Source organism: Chinchilla lanigera, unplaced genomic scaffold (genome assembly GCF_000276665.1).
Source record: "Chinchilla lanigera isolate Chin_1 unplaced genomic scaffold, ChiLan1.0 scaffold00044, whole genome shotgun sequence".
Taxonomy (NCBI): Eukaryota; Metazoa; Chordata; class Mammalia; order Rodentia; family Chinchillidae; genus Chinchilla; species Chinchilla lanigera.
This window is the reverse complement of record NW_004955445.1, coordinates 9,030,808-9,058,008: the sequence shown is the minus strand read 5'-3', so window position 1 is coordinate 9,058,008 and position 27,201 is coordinate 9,030,808. Positions and strand designations below refer to the sequence as shown.

The following is a 27,201-nucleotide window of genomic DNA, read 5'->3' as shown; positions in this document are numbered from 1 at the left end:
ATACCTGTTTTCTACTTTCAGGAATCTGCTAGAAACTCAGTGGTAGAGTGCTTAGTGTGCCTGAGGCTAAGCTCCATACCCCCACCCCAACAATATAAAAAAAAAAAAAAAAAAACTACATTTTTCTCTTGGAACACCCACAGCAAGAGGAGGAGGAGAGGTGGGAATGTGAAGAATTCTCGCAGAAATGACTTCAGTGTTTTGTTTAGCTTGGTTTGGTTTGGGATTCTTTTCTATGCACACAGTTGTGCTATTTTTTTAAAGCCTATTCCTTGGCAGAAGCCAACCTTAACTTGGTGTTCAACTAAAGATTGAGCCATTGAGGGGCTGGGGATTTAGCTCAGCGGCGAAAGCGTCTGTCTGGCAAGCGCAAGGTCGTGAGTTTGGTTCCTGGCACCTGAGAAAAACCAAAACAAAAAACAAAGATTGAGCCATTGAGGATATTTCATTTAAAAGTCCCTCTTTCTTTCTTTTTGTTTTTTGCGATGTTGGGATAGAATCCAGGACGTCACACCTGCTAAGCAAGTGCTCTACCACTGAGCATTACTTTTTAAGAGGTAACATTCCCTGATGGTTTACTGCACTCCAAGAACTGCACTATGTGCTTAGCACACAGTTAAGTCCTTTAACCCTCACCACAACCCCACGAAGTAGGCAGCAGAATTATACCCCAAGTTGTTTTTGTTTTTTGTTTTGTTTTTGTTTTCGTCTTTGAGACAGGGTCTCACTGTGGAGTTCAGGCTGGCCTTGAACTCACTATGTAGCCTAGGCTGACCTCAAACTCGCAGCGATACTCTTGCCTCAGCCTCCTGAATGCTGGGGTTACAGGTGTGTGCTATCATGCCCAGCCTACACAGAGTTTTTAGATGGAGAAACTCACCCCAACAGGCCTACTGACACTGTTTGTGGACTGCATGGCCGTGAATCATTTGTAGTTTTTTAAGTCTCACCTCACCTACCAATTCATAAATTGGCTTCCTTTTTGTCCACTTTGTTAACATACCTCAAAATTGACTATTTGTGGTGATTTGCATTCGATATCTGCTTCTGCTCAGGGTTACATGTTCTTTCTCTGGATGTCTCCATGGGTAGTTCCTTCTCAGTTCAACTCAAATGTTCATTCCTCCTTGACCACAGTGTCCTTCCCAAGAGGTGTCCTTGACCACAGTTATCTATTTAGTGACCTCAAAGCTCACCAAAATCTGCAGCGATCTGTTACCTTCCTTCAGCTACAATGCAAGCTGGAGAGGCCACGGACCATTCTAGCTTATGAAAGTCTCCCCAGTGGGAACACAGTGCCTGACACATAGTAAGTAATTAATATTTGGTGAAAAAATACAGGGTTTCCCCACACACACACACTACTGCTAATGAAACCAAGAGCCTTGTTCATGCTAGGCAAGCACTCTACTACTGAGCTATACCCCTAGCCCTTTATAAAATTTATTTTGTAGCCAGGCCTGGTAGCACACAGCTATAATCCCAGCACTTGGGAGGCTGAGGCAAGAGGATTATTAGTTCAAGGCGAGTTTGGACTACACAGTGAGTCCAAGGCCAGCCTGAACTACCTAGAAAGACCCTGTCTCAAAAAGACAAAACGAATAAATAGATAAAGAAATAAAGTTTATTTTGAGACAGTCTAGCTAAGTTGCTGTCCCAGGACTCATACTGAAGCCTCACTTCTCCCTCGGCCTAAAGGCCTGAAGGAGGAAAGAAAGAACTTCATTGACTTCCTCCTGGAAGATACTCCTGATGATCTACTGCCCTGCTTCATGGTCTTGTTCACACTTAAGAAAGCACTTTACTGTTTTTTGTCTTTTTGAGACAGGGTCTCCCGGTGCAGTTCAGGCTGGCCCTGAGCTCACTTTGTAGCCCAGGCTGGCCTTGAACTCTCAACCATCCTCGTGCCTCAGCCTCCCGAATGCTGGGATTACAGGCGTGCGCCACCATGCCTGGCTCACTGCTCATTTTTTATACTCACCATTTCAACCATCCTTCAACCTCTAATTCTCTTGACAATTCCATAAAGTTGGTACTATGATCATCACCATCCTGTGTGCATTTATTTATTTATTTCTGTTTTTTGAAACTGTCTCACTATGTAGTTCAGGCTGGCCTTAAACTCACTATGGAGGCCAGGCTGGCCTTGCGCTCACAGTGGCCTCAGGCTTCTGAGTCCTGGGATGATGAGGGTGCACCACCATGCCTGGCTTCATCCTTGCTTTTTGTAGCAGGTACCTGGGCTCAGATGGATGGAAGCTCTAGAGCCCAGGTTGTAAACTCAGCCCCACGCCATTTCCGGTTTCCAACCCTCTCTTTCACTCCAACCTCGGTGCCCCCATTGGTCACTCTCACCCCATGGAGGAGTCTCACACAAGGGGAGGGAAGGGCTGCTTTGAGGTTGTGTGGAGCACCGCCAGTGTGGACAGAGAACACACGTAGCATAGTATTAACATCCGCAAACTCTGGGACAGAAATACAAATGCAGGTTCACATGCAAATGTAAGTTCTATGCCAGACAAATTATTTAAATAAAATACACCCTCCTCCTTCCTTTAGGAATAACCTAGAAGACCAGGTTCAAAGACCAGGTTTGGGCTCCTCACCAAAACATGGCAGCATGGGGAGAAATGGCCCCGTGACCTGTGACCTGCACCCTTCTCTTTCCAACTTCAGCTTCAACCTGCACTACAGACTGCAGGCCTCATGTGTGTGTGTGTGTGTGTGTGTGTGCTGTCCACACCTCCTGTGAACAAAAGTGCCCCAGTCACCCTTCCAGCTCAAGGGCGCTCACAGGCGGCTGTGTTGTCAGCCTCTGTCGAAGTGGCCTAGAAAGAGGGCCTGATCTGTACCCATGGGTGGGGAGCTTCAGGACCCTTTGCAACCACATGGTCTGAAAGGCACCACACAGGTGCTACATGAGCACACACATTTGGTCCATGCACTCCTGCCTGTGGAGAAGAGCAGCTGGAGCAGGAGCAAAGCCCTCTAAAGCAGGGCCCATGGCAAGGGTTCCATTCCCAGGCCCAAGACAGCACCATCTGGGGGAGTGGAGGACTTCAACACAGCAGGGTGTCAAAACAAATGATGGGGCTGAGGTGTAGGTCGGTGGTAGAGCAGGTGTTCAGCATGTATGAGCCCCTGGGTTTGTTCCCTGGCACCAAAAAATAAATGAAAACAATACATTAAATAGAAAGGTAGGCACCATAGCGCTCACCTGAAGTCCTAGTTACTCTATAGATGGAGGTGGCAGGATTGGGATTAAGACCAGACTGGGCAATTTAGTGAGACTCCATCTCCAAAAAAAAAAAAAAAAAGAGAAGCCAGGTGTGGTGGTGCAGCCTCTGAGTCCAGTGCTCTTGGGAGGCTGAGATGGCAGGATCGCAAGTTCAAGCCTGGCCTGAGCAATTCAGTAATTTACCAAGACCTCCTCAAAATAAAAAGGCCTTGAAAAGCCCAAAGCTCAATCCCCAATACTGCAAATAAATAAAAAGATGATGGGGGAGGAGCCTATATAATTCTGGGCTCTTCTTACTTTATCAAATAATGACCACACCCAGTGCCTTTCAGTCCCTGGAGCAGAAAGCCCTCAATTCCAACGGTGGGCTGGCTCTGAGTGGAGGCATCTGGGTCTGTGAGGGAGAAGGCGAGGAGGCTTGGGTTTCAGTACCCACCACTGGTTCCTCTTCCCCACACGCAGTACGTAGATCACAGGGTCCTAGGGGCTCGATCTCTAAAACACATCCTGAAGCTATCGATTTCTCTCCACATGCACCGCCACCCACCCTCGTCCTGGCCTCCACTCGGCTCTCCTGGATGAGTCCAGTGGCCTCCTCACTGGCCTCCCTGTTTAACGCCCTTTCCTCCAAGATGGTTCACTCCCACACAGCAATGGGTGACCCTTTAAAAGTATAAACTTGGTAGTTATCTTGGGATGGATACACTTAAGACATGGCCCAGACACTGGCTTATGAAGGCCTGTGTCACTTGGTCCCTGCAGGCTTCTCTAACTCTATTCATTAACTGCAGCCTAGCTAGCACTTCCTTGCCTCAGACGAGGCTCACCTTCACAGAGCTGTTTTCTAGTTGAAAGGTCAAGTCCTCTCTCGGGGACTTCCATGATCATCCTTCTACCATCCAAGTCACTGCTTGTCATATTCTCCTGTTTTTATTTTTTCCTCATAGCACTTTACCAAGGTCTGAGATTCTTGTTTGGAAGAGCTCCTTCTATATAAGACGCTACGTCCTTGAATCTGCAGAGTTCGTTCAATAGTTACGAGTTACTAAACTACGCGCCAAGGTAGGTCACAACCCAGCAGCCTGTCGCAGAACCCGAGCTCCTTTCAGAAAGACCGGGTTTGGGTGAAAGCTTCAGAACACAGCCAGACGACGCGGTCGCTTGTGACGTCACGCAAACAGCGTGGTTCCGATTGGCCCTCCGAGCCTGGGCGGGGCCGGAGCATTCCTGGCCCTGCCCCACGCCGCGTCCGGCTCACACATGCGCTCTGGCCGCAGCCTCGCTGCCGCGCCATTTTGCCTGGGTTTGAATGTGAGGCGGAGCAGCGGCGGGAGAGGGTACTGCTTGCTACAGTGTGCGCTTAGGATTCCCTCTTCTGTTCCTGTATCCCCACAAGGTGAGGCGCGGGGCGTGCACAGCTTAGCAGGGTGGCTCTTGGGTCCCGGCTGAAGGAGGGTTGAAGCGCTCCCGGCACTTCCAAGCGCCAGGAAGCAAAGACCGCAACTCTAGGTTGGAGCCTTCATGTGGGCCTCTGCCACGGGCGGCGCGCACCAGCCAGGTCTTTGTCTCCGCAGAAAAAATCTGCTGCATCCCCTGGCGTCTGGGCTCGGGCCCACACAGCAGCCCCGCGGCCTGTGAGGGGTGAGGGCGGCTGAGGCGCGGCCTAACTGAGCCGCCTGAGTGCCCGCCCTTTCCCCTGCAGCGCTGCTCTGATTGGCTGTGCCGGCGCCTTGTCGCCCTGACGGCTGTCCCTCATTGGTTGCGTTCGCGCGTCAGTTCTCGGCGCGCCGGGCCCTGCAGCGTGAGCGGGGTGTGAGGCGACCGGGCCTGTCGGGTTCTGGGGTCCGTGCGGGGAGCCGGGGCCAGTGATCGCCCATCCGGTGGAGCGCCGGGCGCCTTGAACTCATCTTTATCTTCTATGCTTCCGTTTCCTTGACTGGAGTGGGCGTTGCGATCTCACTTTGCTGCGTTGTAGCAAATAATACATAATAAATTGCCCCTAATCCGGGGCTCCACCCTCTTGGGGAGTTTGGGTTTTGGAATTACGTCGCCTGGACTCCACACTTAACCTTGTCCTAGGAGTGTAGTTTAGGGCTAGTCCCTTCATCTCTGCGAACCTTCATTTTTCTCTGCAGTGATATTAAGGGACTTAGGATCCGCTGAATTATTTACTGTGATTTGCAGAGGTCTTGCCTGAGCTGACCATTGTCAGCTTCTCCCACCTCTTTCTTCTCTTACCCACGAGCTGTACTGACCCGGCCTTTTTCTTTTAGTTTTTTGAGACAGGGTTTCCCAGTGTAGTCCGGGCTGGCCTTAAACTCAGTGTGTAGACTAGGCTGGCTTAGAACTTGCGGCAATCTTCCTGCCTCAGCCTCCCAAGCACGGGGATTATAGGTGTGCACCACCACACCTGGTCACCCTAGTTTTATTTACTTTGTAGCATTCACCTCATCCCACAATTGCTTGTCTTTTCTGGACTGCTAGGGTATAAGCATTTTGTGTCTTGTTTATGGCTGTATCTCACATGGGCTTGCCACCTTGCAGTATTGTTTATCCACAGAGGCACAGAAGAGAACTCTTCATGTGTGAATTCCGCCTTTGCTTTTCTTCTCACGTTGAGTTCCTATAATCGTGTCTTTGGCCTGTGTGTCTCCATTTTTGTATAACTCCTGAGGCTCGTCTTTTACCTAGTTTCTCCCCTACCACCCTTTATCTTTCCACAAGGCAAGGAAATTTTTTTCTCTTCGGGTTACTCTGATTTTTCAAGTTGGGGTCTGGGACAGGGGAAAGTCACAGTCCTACACAGGCTTGCATGGGTGGGTGACATGTGCTCTGGTTTTGTTTAATAACTTTACTGAACACCTGTTTAATCTCTGGGGATACAGTGAAGAAACCAAAATGGACAAGGCCTCTTCCCTTGAGGAGCTGGTATTGTAGTGGGTGAGGAGGAAAAAACAAGAAAACAAATGAGTGAAGTAGATTATTTCAGATAGTGACAAATGACAGAATGGTGTGACAGGCAAGAAAGCTTCTCTTGGGAGGTGATATTTGAGCAAAGGTCATCCAGGAAAAGGTGAAGGGAACAGAAAATTCCAGACAGAGGGAATGGCTTTCTAGGCAGAAAAATGCAAAGGCTCAAGGAAGGAGACAGGCTTTGGAGTATTGGAATCTTTGAGGATCATTCAGGTTGCTTTAGTGCTGTGTATAGAAGTGTCCAAGGGCCCAGATCCTTATAGAGCTTTGTAGACAATGTAAGGAGTTAGGATTTGATTCTAAAGTGGTAGATTCCTGTAATTAGAAAGCACAGGGTAAGTTGACATGTTTGGGGTTTGTTTTTGATGTGTGTCTGTTCCAGATGGGTTTCATTTATGGGATCTCTTCTTTTCCCTTAGGAATGGTTCTGTAATGGGGAGGACATATGTAAGGAAAAGGCATGCATCTTGGATCAGCCCGTGTCAGAGATTTATGAGATGTCTATGCAAAACAAAGCTTTAATTCCAAAATTCATCTATAACTGAGGGCCTGTAAGAAATGGCTAGTTCAGCCATTCAGTCAACAAATATTTCAGATTTAGGTAAATCTATCATAATTGATTTATTATGATTTTAAAAAATTTTTGTTGGCAAAGATCTATGGAGAAAATATTGAGCTCTCATTTAAAGGTGATAAAGTAAGCTAAGCGCAGTGACACCTGTAATCACAGCGTTCTGTGGGTTGAGGGAGGATTTTGAGTTTAAAAACAGTATAGATAATATAGGGAGACCCTATCCTCTGTCCCAAAAGAAAAAGATGTGTAATGCCTATTTAAATTTATTTTGCAGTGCTATGGATTGAACCCAGGCTTTTGTGCATACGCAAGTGCTGTACCATTGAACTACATCCCTAACCCTGTTCGTTTCTGGTAGTAGGAATTGAACCCAGGGCCCAAGCACTGAGCTACACCTCCAGCTTCTCTTTCTTTTCCTTCCTTCCTTCCCTTTTTTTTTTTTTTTTTTTTTTTGTTAATGCTTACCAGTTTATTAAAAGAGATACTACTTAGGAGCACCCAGCTGAGAGGAGCTGCACAGGGCAAAGAATAGAGGGCTCCGACACCCTCCCATACCTCCCATCCTCTTCCCCAGTACCTGTACAAGTTTACTGCTCTATATATGCCAGCCTTTTTTTAGTTTATTTTGAGACAGTTTCTCAGTAAAATGATAAGCTGCCCAGGTTGGGCTGAAACTTGTGATCCTCCTATCTCAGCCTCTCAGAGTGCTGGGATTACAGTCATGTGCCACCACTCCTGGGTTTTTGGTTTTTATTGTTCTTTTTTTTATTTTTGTCTTTTTGAGACAGGGTCTCGGTATGCTGTTCAGACTGGTCTTGAGCTCACTTTGTAGCCCAGGCTAGTCTCAAACTGGCAGCGATCCTCCTGCCTCAGCCTCCCGAGTGCTAGGATTACAGTTTTGTGCCACAAATCCTGGGGTTTTTGTTGTTATTCTTGAAGCACTTTTCCACTAATCCTGGCAGATGAGTTGGTTGTTTCTTCATCTGACAAGTGTAACTTGAGTTTCTATGTTATGTGTCTGTGTTAGGTTGAGGTTGACCTTTAAAGGGTAGCCTCCAGTCTTGATTGGGAACTTTTGTTTTAGCTGGGTGTCTGACACCTTGACTCATCCATTAGTTCTACAAATCCTCAGGGAATATCTGCTGTGTTCTAGGCAATGTTAAACGTCCTGGGTATAAGAGACAGCAAAGAAATCCAAGATAATTTCAAGTGAGGATAATTGCTGTTAAGGTAGTAAGGAGTTGGCAGTGAACTGAGAACTAAATGACACTCACTCTCAAATATTTATTTATTTATTTGTTTATTTTGCAGTACTAAAAATTGACCCAGGGCCTTTGCACTGAGCAACATCCCCAGCCCTTTTCTTTTTTTTTCTTAGTTTGTTGTTTGTTTTTTTTGAGACAATGTCTTGCTGTGTAGTTCAGGCTGACCTTGAGTTTGCAGTGGTCCTCCTGCATCTACCTCCTAAGTGATGAAATTACGGGTGTGCCTCACCACACCTGCCTCCTTTTTCATACTTTTATTTTGTGACAAGGTCTCATTAAATTGCCCAGGTTTGGCTTGAACTTGTGGTCTTCCTGCATCAGTCTCCTAGAGTGCTGGAATTGCAAGCAGGCACTGCCACACCTGCTGAAGAAGAGCATTATCACACATCATTATAGTCAGGGAGAACTGTCTCAGCTGGTTTGAGAAACAAAGGCTTTGTTGCTGGAAGACAGCAAAGTCCAGGAAGAAGGGAGGAGATAAGGTCGACAGATGCCAGACTGCGTAGATATTGCCATGTTGTGGAGTTTGGATTTTTAATGCAAGTAATCATGAGGCTTCTAAAAAATTTTGGTTGAGAAATCTGTAGGTACTTTTGGAACTTAAGAAAGTTAAAGAGATGCAGATTTACTGAGGAGTGTGTTTTAAAATGCAGCAAAGTAGATCTTATTAACCCCTCTACCCCATTCTCCTGTTTATAACATGCTGCCTTGACTGAATCCCCAAGGTAGAATAAATTTGTGTGTGGCAAAGAAAGTCCCTTTTTTTGAAGCTCAAGGTACACTGATGTAAATAATTTTGCTTGGCAACAGCAAAGTTTCATGATTTATACAGATTCAGTATTTCAACACAGAAAAAAGGGATAGGAAAATGGACTAAATCACTGCTTTTCTTGTTTTTATTTTTGAGACAGGATCTCACTGTGTAATTCAGGCTGGTGTTTGACTCACTATGTAGCCCAGGCTGCCTCAAGCTCACAGCGATCCTCCTGCCTCAGCCTCCCCATTGCTGGGATTATAGGAGTGTGCCACCATGCCTGGCTAAATGATTGCTCTTTTTTGTCATTGTTGTTGTTTTGAGACAGGGTCTCTTTCTAAGTAGTATAGACTGGCCTTGAACTCACTATGTAGACCAGGCTGGCCTCGAACTTGTGGCAGGCTTCCAGCCTCAGCCTCCGAGTGCTGGGATTACGGCCATGCACCACCGCACCTGGTTTAAATCACTGCTTTTCAAAGGTGTTCCTTAGAAAAGAGATGCTATGCACGATTAATGGGGGAAACTGGATTAAACAGTGTAAACTGATAACACTTGAGTGAGTTCTTGAAGCCCTTAAAGTACTTTGAATTGTGAATCTCCAAAGAAGTGCAGAATATAATGCATAGTATTTTTCATGCTTTTGATAGAAAAAACCAGCAAAGGTAACTTCTCAGGAATTTGTATCCGTGGTTGAGTGGGACTTGATGCTTACACCTATAGAGTAGATACGCGCTTGGTCAAGGGCGATGAACAGATGGGTGGTGGATTCTGTAATCACTTCCTTTGGGATTAAAAGAACATTTTTTAATGGGAAGGACTAGAGTAAGTAGAACGTAAAAAATTTCAGTATAATTTAGAAGGTCATTGTTAGTGAATCCTGGACATCCTGCCTTGTGCATGCTTATGAGCTTGTGTGTATGTGTGTGTGTGTGTGTGTGTAAGACATAGGCTTGTGTTTTTTTCATTCTTTGGAACAGTACTGTTCAAAATCTGAGTCATCTTTGACTCTTTCTCTCCCAAGTTCTCCTCCGACTTCTCTCTTTCACATGAGGCTTTTGATTGTGTTCTTGGTGCTTCCACTCTAGTTCCGCCCCCATTTGTTATTTCCACATAAGAAACAGCCTTTGGTAGCAGAAGGAGAGTAGACCCTTGGAGCCTGACTGACCTGAATCTGATCTTTATTAACTGTGTGTAAGTTGGAGCAAGTAAGTTCACGTCTGTGAGTGTTTGTCCATGTTTGTAAAATGACCATGTGAAATAAATGAAATACATGTAAAATTCAGTACTGTGTACCTGGTTCATACACAGGACTCCTCCATTGAAGAAAAAGTGAACAGTTTTATTGTTCTCTTTAGCTCCATTAGTCAGACACGTTGAAGTTTCAGGTTTTGCTGCCAAATGAGTTTGCCACATACCTGTTTTTAAAAAGGAATATCTTTTCAGCTGGACACATTTGTTGCACCTGATGTCCAACGATTACCTATATGTATTAACCTTTACAATCAGAATGTTTTAAAGTTTTATCTTTTTGAAATGTCTGTGACAAAAAGTAATCAAGTTTCTACCCTCAGAGAACCTTTAGTGCTGGTTCAGAATCTTAGGCGCAGCAGAAATAACAAGTATGGATCTGTAATCCTTTTTCTTGCCATCTTTACATCCAGAAATTAGTAAATTTGTGGATGTGGTATTTGTGTCCTGTAGTCTGAGTGCCCTGAGGCTGAGCTAGAGCAGTTGCTGTGAGTTCAAGGCCAGCCTGAACTTCATAGCAAGACTCTATAAAAAATAAACAAACAAATAAATAAATAAATTTAAGCCACACTCCCCGCAGTACTAGGGATTGAACGTGGGGCTTCCTTCATGCTAGTGTCACGTCTGGGGGTACGCATTGCTGCTCCACTGGAATGAGCAGCCAGCTGGGATCCTAAACTTGGCACCAGTAACAAATTACAGGGATGGAGTTTAAAAAGGAAAGACACTTTATTTGTAAGGAGGAAAAAGCAGAAGACAGAAAGCTGCCCTAAAGTAGGGGCAGGGGGTCCAGGAGAAAATTGGGTTACTGCAGGTCCCTTGTCTCTGGCCTCTTTCTTCAGTTTTTTTTTTTGTGGGGGGAGAGGGCCACTCTCCTCAGAACTTGTCACAGCCTGATTGGTTCTCAGGGCTATTTTAGGCCGCAGGATCCTAACCTGGCTACGATTACCCCCATGCACATTCTTAGGTGAGCTTTGATTTTCTCTCACCTGCTAGTCTTCCTCAGAGCCTTATCTCTGGGTTTTACAGGTTGGTTGGGAGTCATCTTACATAAAAGGTCGAGTTAGTGATTAAGAGGATGAGTTAGTGATTAAGAGGATGCATCTATATCTAGTGCAGTGATATTGTGACCCTAGAGTGAGAGTACATACATATGTGTGTGAGAGTGCATAGGTGTGAGTATATATACATGGAGAGGCGGTACCAGGAATTGAACTCAGGACCTCATGCTTGGCAGGCAAGCGCTGTGCCACTGAGCTAAATCTCCAACCCTATACATTTATATATGTACTACTTTTAGGTAATGCTTCCCCTTTGGTCTCCTTTGCATTCTACTGGAGGTAGGGAGGGCGGCTAACTTGGTTAGTGCACCTAGCTTCCTCGTGCTCAGCACATCAGCTCTCCTCCTTTTTGTCTTGTTAATTGTTCCCTCCAGGAACGTTTTAACTCTATTCAGGATTTCTCAGAAGGCTTAATGAGGCCCTTATCCTTACCTACAGCCCCTTTTCCCTACAGTAGGCAAGTGCTGTATCAAGGAGCTATATCCCCAGCCCTTTTTATTTTGAGACTTGGTCTCCCTGAATTGACACGTTGACCTTGAAGTCAGTCTTTCTGCCTCAGTGTCCTAAGTAATTGGTGTTGACAGGCATGCACTGCCGTGTCTGGCAACATTTCCCTTTTTTTAAATTGATAAGATTGTGTATTTCATGATGTTTTGAAATATGTGTACACTGTAGAACGCCTAAATCAAGCTAATCAACAAGTATTACCTTGCTTTTTTTTTTCCTTCCTGATGTTCAGAATTGAACCCAGGACTTTATGTGTGCTAGAGAAATGCTGTTTATCCCTATTGTGTGTGTGTGCATGTGTGGTAACAATAATTAAAACCTACTGTTAGTGATTTTCTAGTATACAACACTGTATACTGTTACTAATATAGATATACTTTATAATAAATTTCTTGTGCTGTTTGGATATTTCTTAGCCTATTTTGTATAGGTGTTTTTTTACATAAGCCAAAATTTGTAGTGTTAGATGTGAATTTTTTTGGTCAGTCAGTGTAAGTTGTGACTTAGTGCAGTTTAAGCTTTAAGGGTTTTTTTTTTGTGGTTTGTTGTGTTTTTCAGTACTGCAGATTAAATCCAGGACCTCTGAACTGAAGTTACATACTCAGCCCTATTATTTTTTATTTTGAGACAGGAACTTGCTAATTCACTGAATCATGCAGGCTAGGTTTGTTTTGTTTTGTTTTTTGTTTTTCTGCGGTACTGGGAACCGAACTCACAACCTTGCGCTTGCCAGGCAGGCGCTTTTTGCCACTGAGCTAAATCCCCAGCCCCTATTTTTTTTTGTTTTGTTTTGTTTTGTTTTTTGTTTTTCTCCGGTACCGGGAACCGAACTCACAACCTTGCGCTTGCCAGGCAGGCGCTGCAGGCTAGGTTTGAATTGGTGATCCCTCCTGCCTCAGCTTCCTAGAGTGCTGAGATTACAGGCATGTATTACCATGCCTTGCTGAAAAGTGCTTTCTAAATCATAATCACATCTGTCATTTTCTGAACTCTAGAATTATTTCCCTAAATGAAAATTCTCAGCGTGGTTTATAAGGAGTATTTATTATTGCATGTTGTATACAAAGAAATATATTCCACCTTCTTTAATCTCACAACTTTCTTTGCTTTGCTTTCTTTTCTTTCTTTCTTTTTTTTTTTTTTTTTTTTTTTGCAGTGCTAGGGATTGAACCTAGGGCCTTGCACATTGCTAGGCAAGTGATCTACTACTAAGTTACATCCCCAGCTCTATGCATGTTTTTTAACTGCGTAACATTTTAATTTCTCAGCTGGGTCCCAGCTGCTTGGGAGGCTGAGGCAGGAGGATCACTTGAGCTGAAGAGTTGAAGGCTGGCCTGTGCAACAAAGTGAGACCACATCTAAGACAAAACTAAAAATTTTTAATTTCTTACTGTGGGTTTTTAAAGCTCCTCTCATGGATAATTTTTTTCACCCTCATTAGCACTCCTTTTTTTGTAGTATTAAATCAAATAAGTTTACTGGTGATTTTGATCAGTGAGTGCATCAACTATTTTCTGTGCCTATGTTACTGAATTTTTTTTCTTTTTTTTGTATTTTTGAGACAGGGTCTCACTACACAGTTTAGGCTGGTCACTTTGTAGCCCAGGCTGGCCTCGAATTTGCAGTGATCCTCCTGTCTCAGCCTCCCGAGTGCTGGGATTACAGGCATGCACCTCCATGCCACTGCTTGTTGAAATAATGACATTTTCACTCTTATCTCAGAGTTTTGTTGTCATGGTGGAGGGTAGTACTGGGGGTCCGAACTCAGGGCCTTCACACTGAGCTAATCTCCAGTCCTTTATTTTTTTATTGTGAGACAAAGTTTTGTTAAATCACTAAATTGCCCAGGCTAGGCTGGGAATCTTTGATCTTCCTGCCGAAGCCTTAGTGCTGGGATTATAGGTATCTACCGTCATTTCTGGCCCTTGTCAGAATTATATCATAGTTGGATGTAGTTTGGTTTCATTTGTTATGCTGTGGTACATAGTCCCAGCTGGTATTGAACTTGCTGTGCATCACAGGCTGACCTCAGATTTGAGATCCTTCTGCCTTAGCCATCCAAAGGCTGAGATTACAGGGTATATACCCAGGGTTTTGTTGTTGTTTTGTTTTTCAGTAGTAAGGTTTGAACTCAGGGGTACTCTGCAACTGAGGTACATCCCTAATACTTTTTATTTTTCATTTTGTTTTTTTGTTCGTTTGTTTTGGTTTTGTTCTTTGAGATAGGGTCTCACTTTGTAGTTCAGGCTGGCCTTTAACTCCAAAAATCCTTTTACCACAGCTTCCCTAGTGCTGGGATTATAGACATGTGCCATCTATACTTGGTAGTTTTTTTCCTTTAACCCTCAAGGCATAACCTGGGTCCAGTAGACCCATCTCTTACTTTTCTACTGTAAATTTGTACTTTAGCATTTTATTACCCAGCTGTGTGTCTTCAGCACCTTTTCTTGATGGATACAGGAAGCAATCTATGTGGGTGTTTACCCACTTGGTATAATGAAAAGTGTGCATATATGTAAGTGTCAAAACAGGATTTGGACCCACCTGTATGCTCCAGTTAACTGGTTTTGTGTATGTTTACCTGAGCATCACGGAGGGTTCAGTAGACCCACACCACTCCAGGATTTGTTGAAGTTTTCTTTTGATTTTTCTGGTAGAAGTAGCCTAATTCAGTACAGTGGCACAAGATTTGCAAGTTTTGGAGAAGGTCAAAAGTGAATCATCAGGTAGTAATGGATGCATGGATGATGAAGATGATCCATTATGGTGAAATACATGCTTTCATAACAGAAGGGTAGTGTGAGTGTATGATGATGACGGTGATGATGATGACGGCAATGATAACAACTTTGACATTGGCCATGTGAGTCAGAGTTCCTGTGACGGTGAAGTGGAGCAAGAATCAGCTGATACGGGCACAGGGAACGCAGACCACCTTGATTCAGATATCAAAGAAAACAACAACATAAATACACATTTGACATGTTGAAATGGCCGCACAACCAAATGGTACTATCCAATGTTAAAACTAGGTCCGAAAATATCTGGCAGGGGTGAAACGTATTGGACAGAATGCCAACATTGCCACTTATTGTTAGAAATTTTAACAGATGAGATGCTACAAGATGCTATGAAATAACACAAAGGCTAAAATGCAAGTAAGAGTTCTAAGACAGGGTCTTGCTATGTAGTGCAGGCTGGCTTTAAACTTGCTTGTGTAGCCCAGGCTGGCGTTAATGCACAGCAGTCCTTCTGCCTCAGCCTCCCGAGTGCTGAGATTAAGGCATGCACCACTATGCCCAGCAGGTAAAACGTTCTGTACTCACTAAAAGCTATATTCAAAACTGTACTTATTATGACACCTCACTAGATGAACTGAAAGCATTCATTGGTCTGCTGTACTTAGCAGATTTCTCAAAGTCAGACTTATGGAAAAGCAGTGAATCAAAATATGGGATAAAAATTTATGCCCTTATAGGGCATATTAGAAAGACTTATTATTCTTTCAATTTAGACATTATCCTGGAACTCAGCCACCAGGTCCTTATTTGTATGGTAATAATTCAGATGGTGTTGTAAACAGACATGTTGCTTCTATTGCCCAAATTAATTGGAGTGTGACATTTGACTATTGGTTTACCCATTTCCAGTTGATCTTACATTTGCTAACAGCACAAGTTGACCAGTGCAGGGACTGTGCAGAGGAACAAAGCAGAAATTCCAAATGGAATGTTGCAATTTGAAAACAGAATTGTATAGTACAATCTTTGAATTTCAGAAGGATAAAACATTGGGCTTGTATATGGCAAAGAAAAGCCAACTAGTACTCCTGATGTCAACATTTCACCATGATGGAAATATTGATAGGGAAATCTTAACAAAATGGGAGCTGAGATGGAAACTTTCAACAACAAAACCAAATGTGGAGTAGGTGTTGATGTGTTACGCAGCAGCTGTGATGTCATTTGAAACACAAAACATTAGCCGGTGGTTGTATTTTACTCATCCTAAACATGAGTAGCATAAATAGTTTGATAGTTTACAAAGAAAATAACAAGTACAAAATATCATGGAGAAATTTTCTTAGAAGATTGGGACTGGAGTTCATGAGACATCATTTATAGCAGAGGAAAAACAAAATATTTCTGCCCAGGGAACTGTGCAAAAAAATTGTGCAGTACACTGGTGACCTAAGAGGTGAACAGGCAGGCACAGCATTAGAAAGACCCACTATGACAACAGGAAAACAAAAGAAGATGTCAGCTGTGCCTTACAAAAAAGTATAGGAAAATAAACAGCTGGTGTGAAAATGTTAATGTCATTGGGCATGTGATACAAGCCTGTAATCCCAGCACTTGGGAAGCTGAGGCAGGAGTATCAATGAGTTTGAGGTCAACCTAGACTACATAGTGAACTCAAGGCCAGTCTGAACTACACAGGGAGACCCTGTCTCAAAAACAGAAAAGAAAGTGCTGATGTCTATTCTGATATTACATCATTACATACTTGATATTATATTTTATTGATTATATCTTATTTCTCTGCTCAGTGTATGTTGTACAATATAGTAGGAAGCTCCTGATAAAACAGAAAGAGACGGTGACAAGACTGCTATATATATAGGAAAGGAGAGCTAAGTACACATGCTGTCAGTGTAAGCAAGACATGGGCATGGGACATGCAGTTGTCATGTGTGAAGACTGCCTTGGGTGTGCCAGTTGAAGCAAAGCTTATTTTTGTGGTAGAGTTGTATTGGTATTTTCATTGTAGTTCAATGAAAATGTTGATGTCTGTTCTAAATGCACAATATGTAATTAAGAATTTAATTTATGTGATATTTTATGTTCCTGTTATACACACTGTATAATATAATATAATATAATATAATATAATATAATATAATATAAGAAGAACCTCCTGACAAAACAGCAAGACCACTGAGATGTCAAGTATGTCCTACAAAAAGGCCAGGAAAGCAAAAGACATGTGCTGTCAGTGTAAGCAATGCATGTGTATGGAGTGTGCTACTGTCATGTGTGCAGACTGCCTTAGGCGTGATAATGGAAGTAACTTTTTTTTTGTAGAGTGCTATTGGTATTTTCATATGGGAATTTATTTCTGATGTTCTTTTTTAGACTTTGTATACCAAAAACCAGTTGATGTTGAAAATTTTGATGCTTTTTTATACACTCAATAAATATTAAAAACTCAGTACTTTATTTTTGTGGGTTTTTTTTCCTGCTATGTACGCATTGTTCAGTATAATAAAACTCATTAAGTTATAATTAATAATTCATCAATAGAAGTATTGTAAAGAGTTAACAGGAGTCTGACAGACCTATGTTTATGCACCTTGATGACAAAATTAGTCTTACTCTCCAAGGGCTAGGCTTATCTTCTGGGCCTTTATCTCAGCTAAAAATTAGGCTTATAACCCATATTGAAAACATAATAAATACATGACTTTCGGGGAGAGGAAAACGCATAATGTAAGAGTATTTTTATTTATCTAAATCACGGTTTCCAAGTGACCAGTTACCCACATTTCTTTCTTTTTTTTTAAGAGTCTTTAGCAATGGAGCTCAGTGATGCAAATTTGCAAACACTAACAGAATATTTGAAAAAAACTCTTGATCCTGATCCTGCCATCAGACGTCCAGGTAAAGGAAGTACATGGTTTTTTTTGGTTGATTCATTCTTTAAGCACTGATGAGAAAATCTCTGCATTCTGCCTGGTTGTAAATTCAAAAGAAGATTTACACTTGGATTCTCAGGCATAGCTTATAGTGTGTGGTAGGCTGCTTATAACTGCTATAACATGATGTGTTCTTTGTTTTATAATAAAACAACTTTTATTTGTTATCTTCTGCCACAAAAAAAATACAGTTTAGGTTTAAAAATCATCATTCTGTTTAGAATGTTTCTCCTTTGACCTTTCTGAAAAACTTCAGTTAAAACTTGCTATGCCACAAAAAAGAAAGCACAACCTCCCTCTTTTAGAGTTAAATATTTAAAGGCAGAGAGATGAGAGTAATTGCCTAAAAAATGATAAAATGAGTGAAACCAAATAATCTGACACTGGTCTCTTTATCTTCCTGTTAGTATTGATATAATTAGTATCTTTGAGACTAGAATTTCTTTCTCCCCTCCTGAGTTTGATTAGTTTCCTTTGAAGCTTTTAGTGTAAGCTTAGAATTGCAACCACAAATGTGAAGATAAATGAAGGTGACAGGTCAGATGAGCACTGGGAATAGCATGTGACAGCGACAGATACTATTGGAACCAGCTAACTTTAGTAATCCAGACCTGTTTGGCAAGGTTAGATTTCAAACTTTGCTTGAAAAGTAGGGACATTTGCCCGGGTAGTGGTACACGCCTGTAATCCCAGCACTCAAGAGGCTGAGGCAGGGGGATCAAGACCAACCTGGGCTACAGAGTGAGTCCATGCCAACCTGAACTACATAGCGAGACCCTGTCTCAAAAAAAAAAAAGAGTATTTGTATGGAGCCTCACTTTTAAATGATAGCAACTTTTTCCTGTTAATGCTTAAACAACTAATGTGTTCCTGGAAAGGGGGAAGTAATTAATGGCTCTAATCGTCTTAGAATTTCTCAGAAACCCTTTGTGAACATGATGTATTAAAAATTACTTGCAAGCCAGGAGTGGTGGCGCACACCTGTAATCCCAACACTCAGGAGGTGAGGCAGGAGGATTGTTGCAAGTTTGAGACCATCCGGGGCTACAAAGTGAGCTCAAGGCCAGGCTGAACTGCATAGCGAGACCCTGTCTCAAAAAGACAACAAAACAACAGCAACAAAATATTTGCAGAGGCTGCAATTAATATGTGTGGTTCATATAAACGAAGAGGAAAGATTTCGATTATAATAAGTCTTCTAACATGAAAATTCTTTTACAGCTGAAAAATTTCTTGAATCTGTAGAAGGAAATCAGAATTATCCACTATTACTTTTAACATTACTAGAGAAGTCCCAGGATAATGTCATCAAAGTGTGTGCTTCAGTAACATTCAAGAACTATATCAAAAGAAACTGGAGAATTGTAAGTATTTGGTGAATATGTTGTACCCTGTACATTTATAAGATTTATATAAACAGTGCTCTCAAAAGATGCAGGTATAGATGAAGGATAAAATTAAACAGGGTCCTTTTTCAAAGCTTTTATTTCATCTGAGTTCATACAAATTCTTTCACTTTCATGGCTGGTTACTAGAGAGTGCATGATTTGGCTTTATTCTGCATTACAGTTAAAATTTAACTCTAAGTTACTTCTTAGGTGTTTTGGGGGAGACAGTCTAAATGAATAATTGAAATAATTTCTGTTGTGGACTGGAAAATTAAAGCTAAAAAATAGCATATTAAAAATGTAAGCCTGGCGTAGTGGTGCATGCCTGTGATCCCAGTTAGTCGACAGGATCAGGTAGGATGATTGCAAGTTTATACCTGGTCTGAGCAACACATGAGATCCCACCTCAAAACAATAAATTGTAGAGTGCAAAACAATTTTGAGGGTTTTTTTGGTTTGTTTTTGCCATACTGGGGATTAAACTCAGGGACTTCACACTGAGCTGTATCCCACCCTTTTTTTTTTTTTATTTTGAGACAGGGTCTCAGTTGGACAGGATGGACTTGAACTTGGGGTCTGCCTTTGCTTCCCAGTATGCTAGGATCACAGGCATGCACCACCATGCTTGGCTGAATGCAAAATAATGTAGATTTAAAATTTATTGTTTTATCCAGGTATGGTGGTGAACGCCTGCAATCCCCGCACTTGGGAAGCTGAGGCAGGTGGATCACCATGAGTTTGAGGCTGGCCTAGACTGTGTAGTGAATTCAAGGCCACCCTGAACTACATAGACCCTGTTCCCAAAAAAAGAATCTTTTCATGATCCTGTAAGAGTTTACAAAGCTATAAGTACTGTTTTTTAAAGCTTTACCACATGTGATGAAGTGATTTGGCAGATGTTAGAAAAGCTGCTTTAAAAGTCCATCCCTCTGCTTCCCTCTTAGATTGCTTAAACCTTCATCTCTTCTATTAACTTTCTATCTTAATTTATAAAACTAGAGAGACTTATAGAACCTCTTTGGGTGATACAGTCCAGAATATATTCTAGTTAGTAAAGATGAAAAACCTTTCATAGGAAAAATCTTTGCTTTTAGGTGACAGTTAAAATGAAGTTTTTGAAGATGATTATGGATTAAGTAGCATATCTGTAATGATTTTTTTTTTTTTTTTTTGTCTCTTTTGAGACGGGTTTTACTATGTGGTTCAGGCTGGCCCTAAACTCACTTTGTAGCCCAGGCTGGCCTCCAACTCGAAACACTCCTCCTGCCTCAGCTTCCTGAGTGGTGGGATTCCAGGCATGCACCACCACACCAGGCTATAATGATTTTTAACCATGTGTTCTGATTCGCTTACATATAGAACTGAATTTTTCTTTTTTGTGTGCAGTGCTGGTGATCGGACCTAAGCAAGTATTGTGGCACTGAGGTACACACTCAGTCCAGAACTAAAGTTCTTACTGGCACTTGGGACTTAAAGAACCTCGTTCATTTATATGTAAATTATTTATATATAGGAAGGAATGTATATTACTTTGGGGAACAGGTTCATGCTTCCATCAGATGATTAATGAAATCAATGACCCATTCATGTAGAGAGAAATTGAAATGTCCATCTCCTGTTTTTTCTTACAAAACTGGGAAATTGAAAATTGTGCATACCCACATGGGTATGAATATGGATTTGATGTTACTGTTATTTTGCCTTTAGGTTGAAGATGAACCAAACAAAATTTGTGAAGCTGATCGAGTTGCCATTAAAGCCAATATAGTGCATTTGATGCTTAGTAGCCCAGAGCAAATTCAGAAGCAGGTAATGTATCCCTGCTTTCTAGGGAGGCTCCTTTGTAAGTCTCTTACCTAATGAAGTTTTTCTTTCTCTAGTTGAGTGATGCTATTAGCATTATTGGCAGAGAAGATTTCCCTCAGAAATGGCCTGACTTACTGACAGAAATGGTGAATCGCTTTCAGAGTGGGGATTTCCATGTTATTAATGGAGTCCTTCGGACAGCACATTCATTATTTAAAAGGTACTGATATACAAATTCATTCCTTTAATGTATTCTTCTTCTGTTGTATTTGCTTATGTGAATAGTTACATTTGTGACTATTGTTACTCCTTTGTGATCAGTCTAAACTAACAGCATAAGCTTCTCAGTTTATGTAAGAATTGTAAGAATTCTTTGTGTATGTTTCTTAAGCAGGGTGTTTATCTCATTGCCCTATTGCCTATTAAGTTTTGATTCATTTATAAAGAAAACCAGGAATTCCCTTTGAATTTCAGAAATCTACTGATCAGAGACATGTACTCATAGATGTTAAATTAGCATCTATCCTTGAAAATAGTAATAAAACTTCTGAACTTGCTTACTTTACATAAATTTTCTAGATACCGTCATGAATTTAAGTCAAATGAGTTATGGACTGAAATTAAACTTGTCCTGGATGCCTTTGCTTTGCCTTTGACGAATCTATTTAAGGTATGCAATAATATCTGGGTGATACTTTAAAACTACTTAGTATTTTTAATTGCTTAAATAAACTTTGAAACCTAAACAGAAATGGACAAGATGGTGTAAGGAACTGTGTTGTACAAGTTTAATAATTACCAACATTTTATTCTTTTAATCTGCTCCCCTACTTCTGTAGGGCTTTAAAAGTAACTCATAGGCATCATGTTACTTTATACACATTACGTGTTTCTGAAGAAAGTCACTTTTTATTTTTTTAAGAAATTTAACATTTTGATTTGACTATGAAATTTAATTTACATCATTTTATACTGAAAGGCTACTTTTCTAGACATGTTCTTGGTCTTTGCTAGAATTCTGTAAGAGTGAAAGAAAACCCTTTTTTTCCAAGTAAGGGAAAAGGGGTTCAGGATCACACAGCTAAAAAGAAGAGTTTGAGCCAGACATGATGCTATACACCTGTACTTCCAACTTCTCAGGCAGTGAGGCAAGGTGATCACAATTTCAAGGCCAACCTGGGCAACTTAATGAGACATTGTCTTACAATAGAAAGAGCTGGGGCCGGGTGTGGTGTTGCATGCCTGTAATCCCAGCACTTGGGAGGCTGAGGCAGGAGAATCATTGTGAGTTCGTGACCAGCCTGGGCTACAAAGTGAGCTCAAGGCCAGTCTGAACTGCATAGCGAGACCCTGTCTCAAAAAGACCAAAAAAAAAAAAAAAAAAGAGCTGGGGGTGTAATTCATTGGTAGAGTGTTCCTGAGTTCAATCCCATGATACTTAGCAATAAAGAGTGGGTACAAAGTTTTTCATGTATTATTGATAGTATATATGTACATATGTATATATGTATTTATTTATGGTATCAGTAATTGATTGAACCCAGGGTCTTTGCACTGAACTACATCCCTGTACCTTTTACTTTTTTATTTCAAGATTTTTTCACTATATTGCTAAAGTTGCCCAGGCTGGGCTTGCAATTGCGATTTTCCTGCCTTAGTCTCTCAGAATGCTGAGACTATAGGCAGGCGCTACCATATCCAGCTTACATTTTTCTTTTAAAAAATAAAATTAGACAGAATTCATTTTTACACTGACTGGATTGGCAGAAATCTTTTTTTTTTTGGTTTTTCTCCGGTACCGGGAACCGAACTCACAACCTTGCGCTTGCCAGGCAGGCGCTTTTGCCGCTGAGCTAAATCCCCAGCCCCAGAAATCTTTTTTTTAAAGGATAAGAGTCTTAGCCAGAGTACTTTAAATACTCTGATCCTGTCCACTGGATTACAAATAGTACTACTGTTGTATACTGTAATGTTTAATTGATAAAACCTTTTTTATATAGTCCAACTCTTTAATATATGGTACGTAACATTTGTTTTACATGGTTGTGCACAAAGTACTAGCATTTTTGGTGTATATTTTGTCATTTAACTCTCGTACTCTCCATTATAAGGTAGGCATTCTCATTTTATGATAAGGAGATTGGAGTTTAGTAAAATTTACTTATTTATTTGATGTAGTGTTCCACAGGAATAACAGCTTATGAGGAACAGAATCAGGATTATGTCGAGTGTTTCTTGTTTCTAAAACCATGCTGGGCATGGTGGTGCTGAGGCAGGAGGATTGCCGTGAGTTCGAGCCCAGCCTGGGCTACATTGTAAGGCCAGCCTGAATTATAGAGCAAGACCCTGTCTCAAAAAGAAAAAAAAATCTTCCAAAACCTAAGCTCATAGCATATTGTACTACTTTGATATAATACATTTCTAGAATGTCAAAAATTACAGGTTTGTACAAAGTTTTATAGATAAACTTGTTCCTCTTTTAGAATAATGAACAGAAACAACCTACATGTCACATAACAGGAATTATTTATTTATTTAGACTTTTTGAGACAGGATCTCGCTGTGCAGTTCAGGCTGGCCTTGAGCTTACTTTGCAGCCCAGGCTGGTCTCGAACTCGCCAGTGATCCTCCTGCCTCAGCCTCCCTCCGGAGTGCTGGGACTACAGGCATGCACCACCACGCCTGGCCTCTTTGAAAATTTTTTTTGAGACAGGGTCTTGCTATGTAGTTCTGGCTGGCCTTAAGCTCACTTCATAGCCCAGGCTGGTCTCGAACTCACAACGATCCTCCTGCTTCAGCCTCCCTCCTGAGTGCTGGGATTACAGGCGGGTGCCACCACTCCTGGCTAGTAGGAATTACTTGATGAGAGCATATAAAAACAGTTCTGTGTAATACATATGTGTATAAGTAGTTGGACAAATGTAGTTCAGAATACTAACATTGGATTTTCCAATAGTGCTCTTAATGGACAAATTAAAAATATATCCTTTAACTTATTTTTCAGACTCTTAAATAACTATATAGTACTATTTGGAAGCCACATTTTGAAGAAATATGGTAGCCTCAACTAGCGCAAGACTTTTTCATTAAGATCAGTATACTGAGTTTATGACACACTAAAACCTTCTTCCTAAATTCTTTTCCAAGGCCACCATTGAACTGTGTAGTACCCATGCAAATGATGCTTCTGCCCTGAGGATTCTTTTTTCTTCCTTGATTCTGATCTCAAAATTGTTCTATAGTTTAAACTTTCAGGTAAGTTTTATTTAATTTCTTGGTTTTTGTACTTATTTTTTGATGCTAATTTATTGTCTACTTGCATAAATACTACTTTGACAGCATTGTCTTGCTGTAAAAATAAGAAAGCTTTTCTGATTCTCCTTATTTTATCTTTTTAAACAAGATGGGTGCTTCAGTGTTGTCCACATTGTCCCTGAACTCCTGCCCTGAAGCAGTCCTTCTCCTGTAGCCTGTTTGGGGCTCTCGGAAGGCACCGCCGTGCCCAGCTCCCCTTGTTCTTTATGTACCTTATTCACAGTGTTCTGTTGTATAGTATTTCTAGAGATTCTAAGAGGTGTCTCATGGGAATAAGTAGCGTTCTCTTGTGTGTACTGAGGAAAACATCCTAACTTACCCTTTTGGAGAGTCATCTGGTGTACAGTTTTATTCAATAAAATTGAAAGTGAAAGCACAGAGAAAACAGATTTCTGAGATCTTTCTCAGTGGTCCATTTACATGGATATTAATATTGGGGGGACTAGATTTGATTAGGGGTTCTTGGTTAGCTTGTATACAGGTGCTTTTATTGGACGGTACGAGAAAGAGGCTGAAGTACTAAACTTTGAAGGAGGTAAATGCGAGTGACGTTTCACAGGAGGAATGGCCACAGGGTTACAGAAGGAACTGCCTGGTCACCCTGTTGATACTACTGATACAGTAGCCTCCAGTCATTCAGTCTATCTATCTATCTTTCTGTTTTTGTTTTTTTGAGTCAGGGTCTTGTGTGCAGTTTAGGATGGCCTTGAACTCACTATGTAGCCCAAACTGGCCTTGAATTTCTAGCAGTCTTCCTACCTCAGCCTCTCAAGTGCTGAGATTACAGGTGTGCACTACCACTCTTGACATTCTTCCTGTTCTTCAATCATTTATTTAAGATGTAGACCTCCAGGACCATGAAAAGAGCAGGTTATATACCAAGATAGAAGAAGGATTTGGCCAGGCAGAGTAGTGCTAGCCTGTGATCCCAGCTGTTAGGGAGGCTGAGGCAGGAAGATTGAAAGTTTGAGGGTAGCCCGGGCAACTTAGTGAAATCCGGCCTTAAAATTTTAAAGAGGCTGAAGATAGCTACATGTGGTCATGCATGCCTGTAATCCCAGTACAGTTGGGAGACCGAGGAAGAAAGAGGGTAAGTTTGAGCCTAGTCTGGGTAACTTAGCAAGACTATCAAAATTTTTAAAAACTAAAAAGTCTGGGGATGTAGCTCAGTGCAGAGGCCCTGAGTTGGAACCCGCGTACTACAAAGAAGGGGAGGGGACTGGCTGGAGGTGTAGATCAGTGGTTGAGTGTTTGTTTAGCATGTGTGAAGCCCTAGGTTCAATTCCCACACTGAAAATAGAAGGATTGGCATTTTCATTGTTCATAGTCAGTACTAGACTTACCCTCAAACGTGACTGCTCTGACAGTAGTAGAGAGAACATTCCCCAAAAAGGAATTGGATTCTCTTAGGTAAAAGAAAAGGTGAGCAGCCCAAATGATCCTGCCTTACACAGATACTCAGCCTCCCAAGTGCTGGACAGCAGGTTGAGGAATTTATATGTAAATGAAGACGACTGTTTTTGCTTACACTTCATTTTGAATTCTACTTCTGAGAAAGCAGGAAAATTGAAAGCTCTTGATAATTTGACAAGGAACCAAAGGCATAATCTTCACTGTTAATCAAAAAGAAGGATTTTTCCCATACGTCCAAGAAAGCAGTACTGTACTATACCATAGGAAATTGACAGCTGTAAGACAGTAAGTTTGACTCTGTCTTGTTGGTACAGAATATCTGATACCAACAGTTTAAAGATGGAGAGTCCACAATTCTTGCACCTCACATAACTGAAAAACTAGCACCACATGGATGATGCCGAGGTCTGCTGCCCACTCAGGTAGTAGCCTGGCCCCCTTGGATCATATCTTACAGAGGCCTCTAGGGTTGAGCACCAAGAAACAAGGGGTGACTCTTCTGGGGCAGGGAGCCCAAGGAATGTCTTCTCAGTGAAAACTTCCCAGTTTTACACTCTTGAGCCCCTAACGGTGAGTGGGGTCTTGCTGATTTTTTGAGATGCCCTCAAAGGCATCTTTCTTCTTATCCCTATACAGAGTGCTTGGCTTCTTTTTAATGCTAATATCTTCAACAGCCATGCTGTCTTTTGCTCCCTTTTGGAGATACTACTTTCTTGAAAACTGAGAACTTAAGGTCATTTAGCTGTGCTATTTGCTCCTGGTATTCGCTGTAGGATTGGCTAAAACCAAGCAGCGATACCCATGCCACAGCCTGAAAATCTGTCTTTTAATTTCCTCTGCTAGGTTGTCTACCACCCTTAATCTCAGTCTCCTGCAAAGTCTCAGGACATAAGCGGAAGTGTAGACAAATTTTCTGCCAGAGTGTAGCACACATAGCCTCTAGTCCAACTGCCAGTGTAGTTAGTCCTTATTCCCAACTGAAACCTCCTAAGCCTGGCATTTACTGTCTGCCTTTGTAGCAGCATTCTAGTCTGAGCTCTGACCGGTATTACATACATCAAGATCCATCAAGATCCGTTAGCAGCAATCTAGGGTTTCTCTAGTGGGCAGCCACAAACCAATTGCGAAGACTTCTGAATTACACAGATACAACAACCCCACCCACTGTACCAAATTTCTGTATTTATTGGGAAGACAGGTTTGTTCTGGTTCACTTTTCAGTGGGTTCAGGTCAGTGTCCACAGGCTCCAAGACAAAATACATGGCAGACTTGCATGGTGGAAGAGAGCTCTTCACAGCTCAGGAAGCTGGAGATGAGAATACGCCTTTCCAAGTCATGCCCCTACCACACCTCTTCTAACTGGGCTGCTCTTTAGAAGATGAGGGGCTGGGAATATAGCTCAGCAGATCTGTGCCTGCCTGGCAAGCATGAGGTCCCAGGTTCATTTCCCGGTACCAAAAAAAAAAAAAAAAAAAGATGATGAGACTTTTAGAGGACATTATAGACATAAACCGTAAGAGTCTGAAGTGATGGTCATCTTACAATAATTTTGAAAGGAAAGTGGATGTAACAGTAAGCACTGAACTTTGTAAGGAAAAACTTTGTGCTATCTTAGCTGGACTTTAAAGAATAACTATTTCCATTGGGACAGGAAATACTGCAGAAGGAACATTCTTTGTGGTAAAAACGTGGAGACAAGTCAGACTGTTTTATTCAGCTACCACAAATAGTAGGTGGAGCAGGAAGTCTTAATCACAATAGGTAATGCTTCAGATTTTAAGAAGATGGGAGTTGAACCTATAGGCATGTGCAAAATGTTGGCATGCATGGGATGGGTGTGGTGCTACACATCTGTAATTCAAGCACTGCAGAGGCTGAGGCAAGAAGATCGCCTCAAGTGCAAGGCTAGTCTGGACTAAACAGACCTTATCTCCAAACACTCCCAGAAAATAAATAAGTAAAG

At 41.7% G+C, this 27,201-nt stretch overlaps 1 protein-coding gene across 1 annotated transcript in view; it reads left to right on the top strand.

Moving 5' to 3' along the window:
• The first annotated feature begins 4,156 nt into the window (after positions 1 to 4,156).
• Positions 4,157 to 27,201, top strand: part of Cse1l (CSE1 chromosome segregation 1-like (yeast)) — a 40,900-nt gene continuing 17,855 nt past the window's right edge. The window contains exons 1-7 of the mRNA XM_013518240.1: positions 4,157 to 4,634; positions 17,185 to 17,280; positions 18,537 to 18,679; positions 20,411 to 20,512; positions 20,584 to 20,729; positions 21,089 to 21,179; positions 23,657 to 23,764. Coding sequence (XP_013373694.1) covers positions 4,499 to 4,634; positions 17,185 to 17,280; positions 18,537 to 18,679; positions 20,411 to 20,512; positions 20,584 to 20,729; positions 21,089 to 21,179; positions 23,657 to 23,764 — 822 coding nt within the window. The 5' untranslated portion in view covers positions 4,157 to 4,498. The remainder of the gene's footprint in view (positions 4,635 to 17,184; positions 17,281 to 18,536; positions 18,680 to 20,410; positions 20,513 to 20,583; positions 20,730 to 21,088; positions 21,180 to 23,656; positions 23,765 to 27,201) is intronic.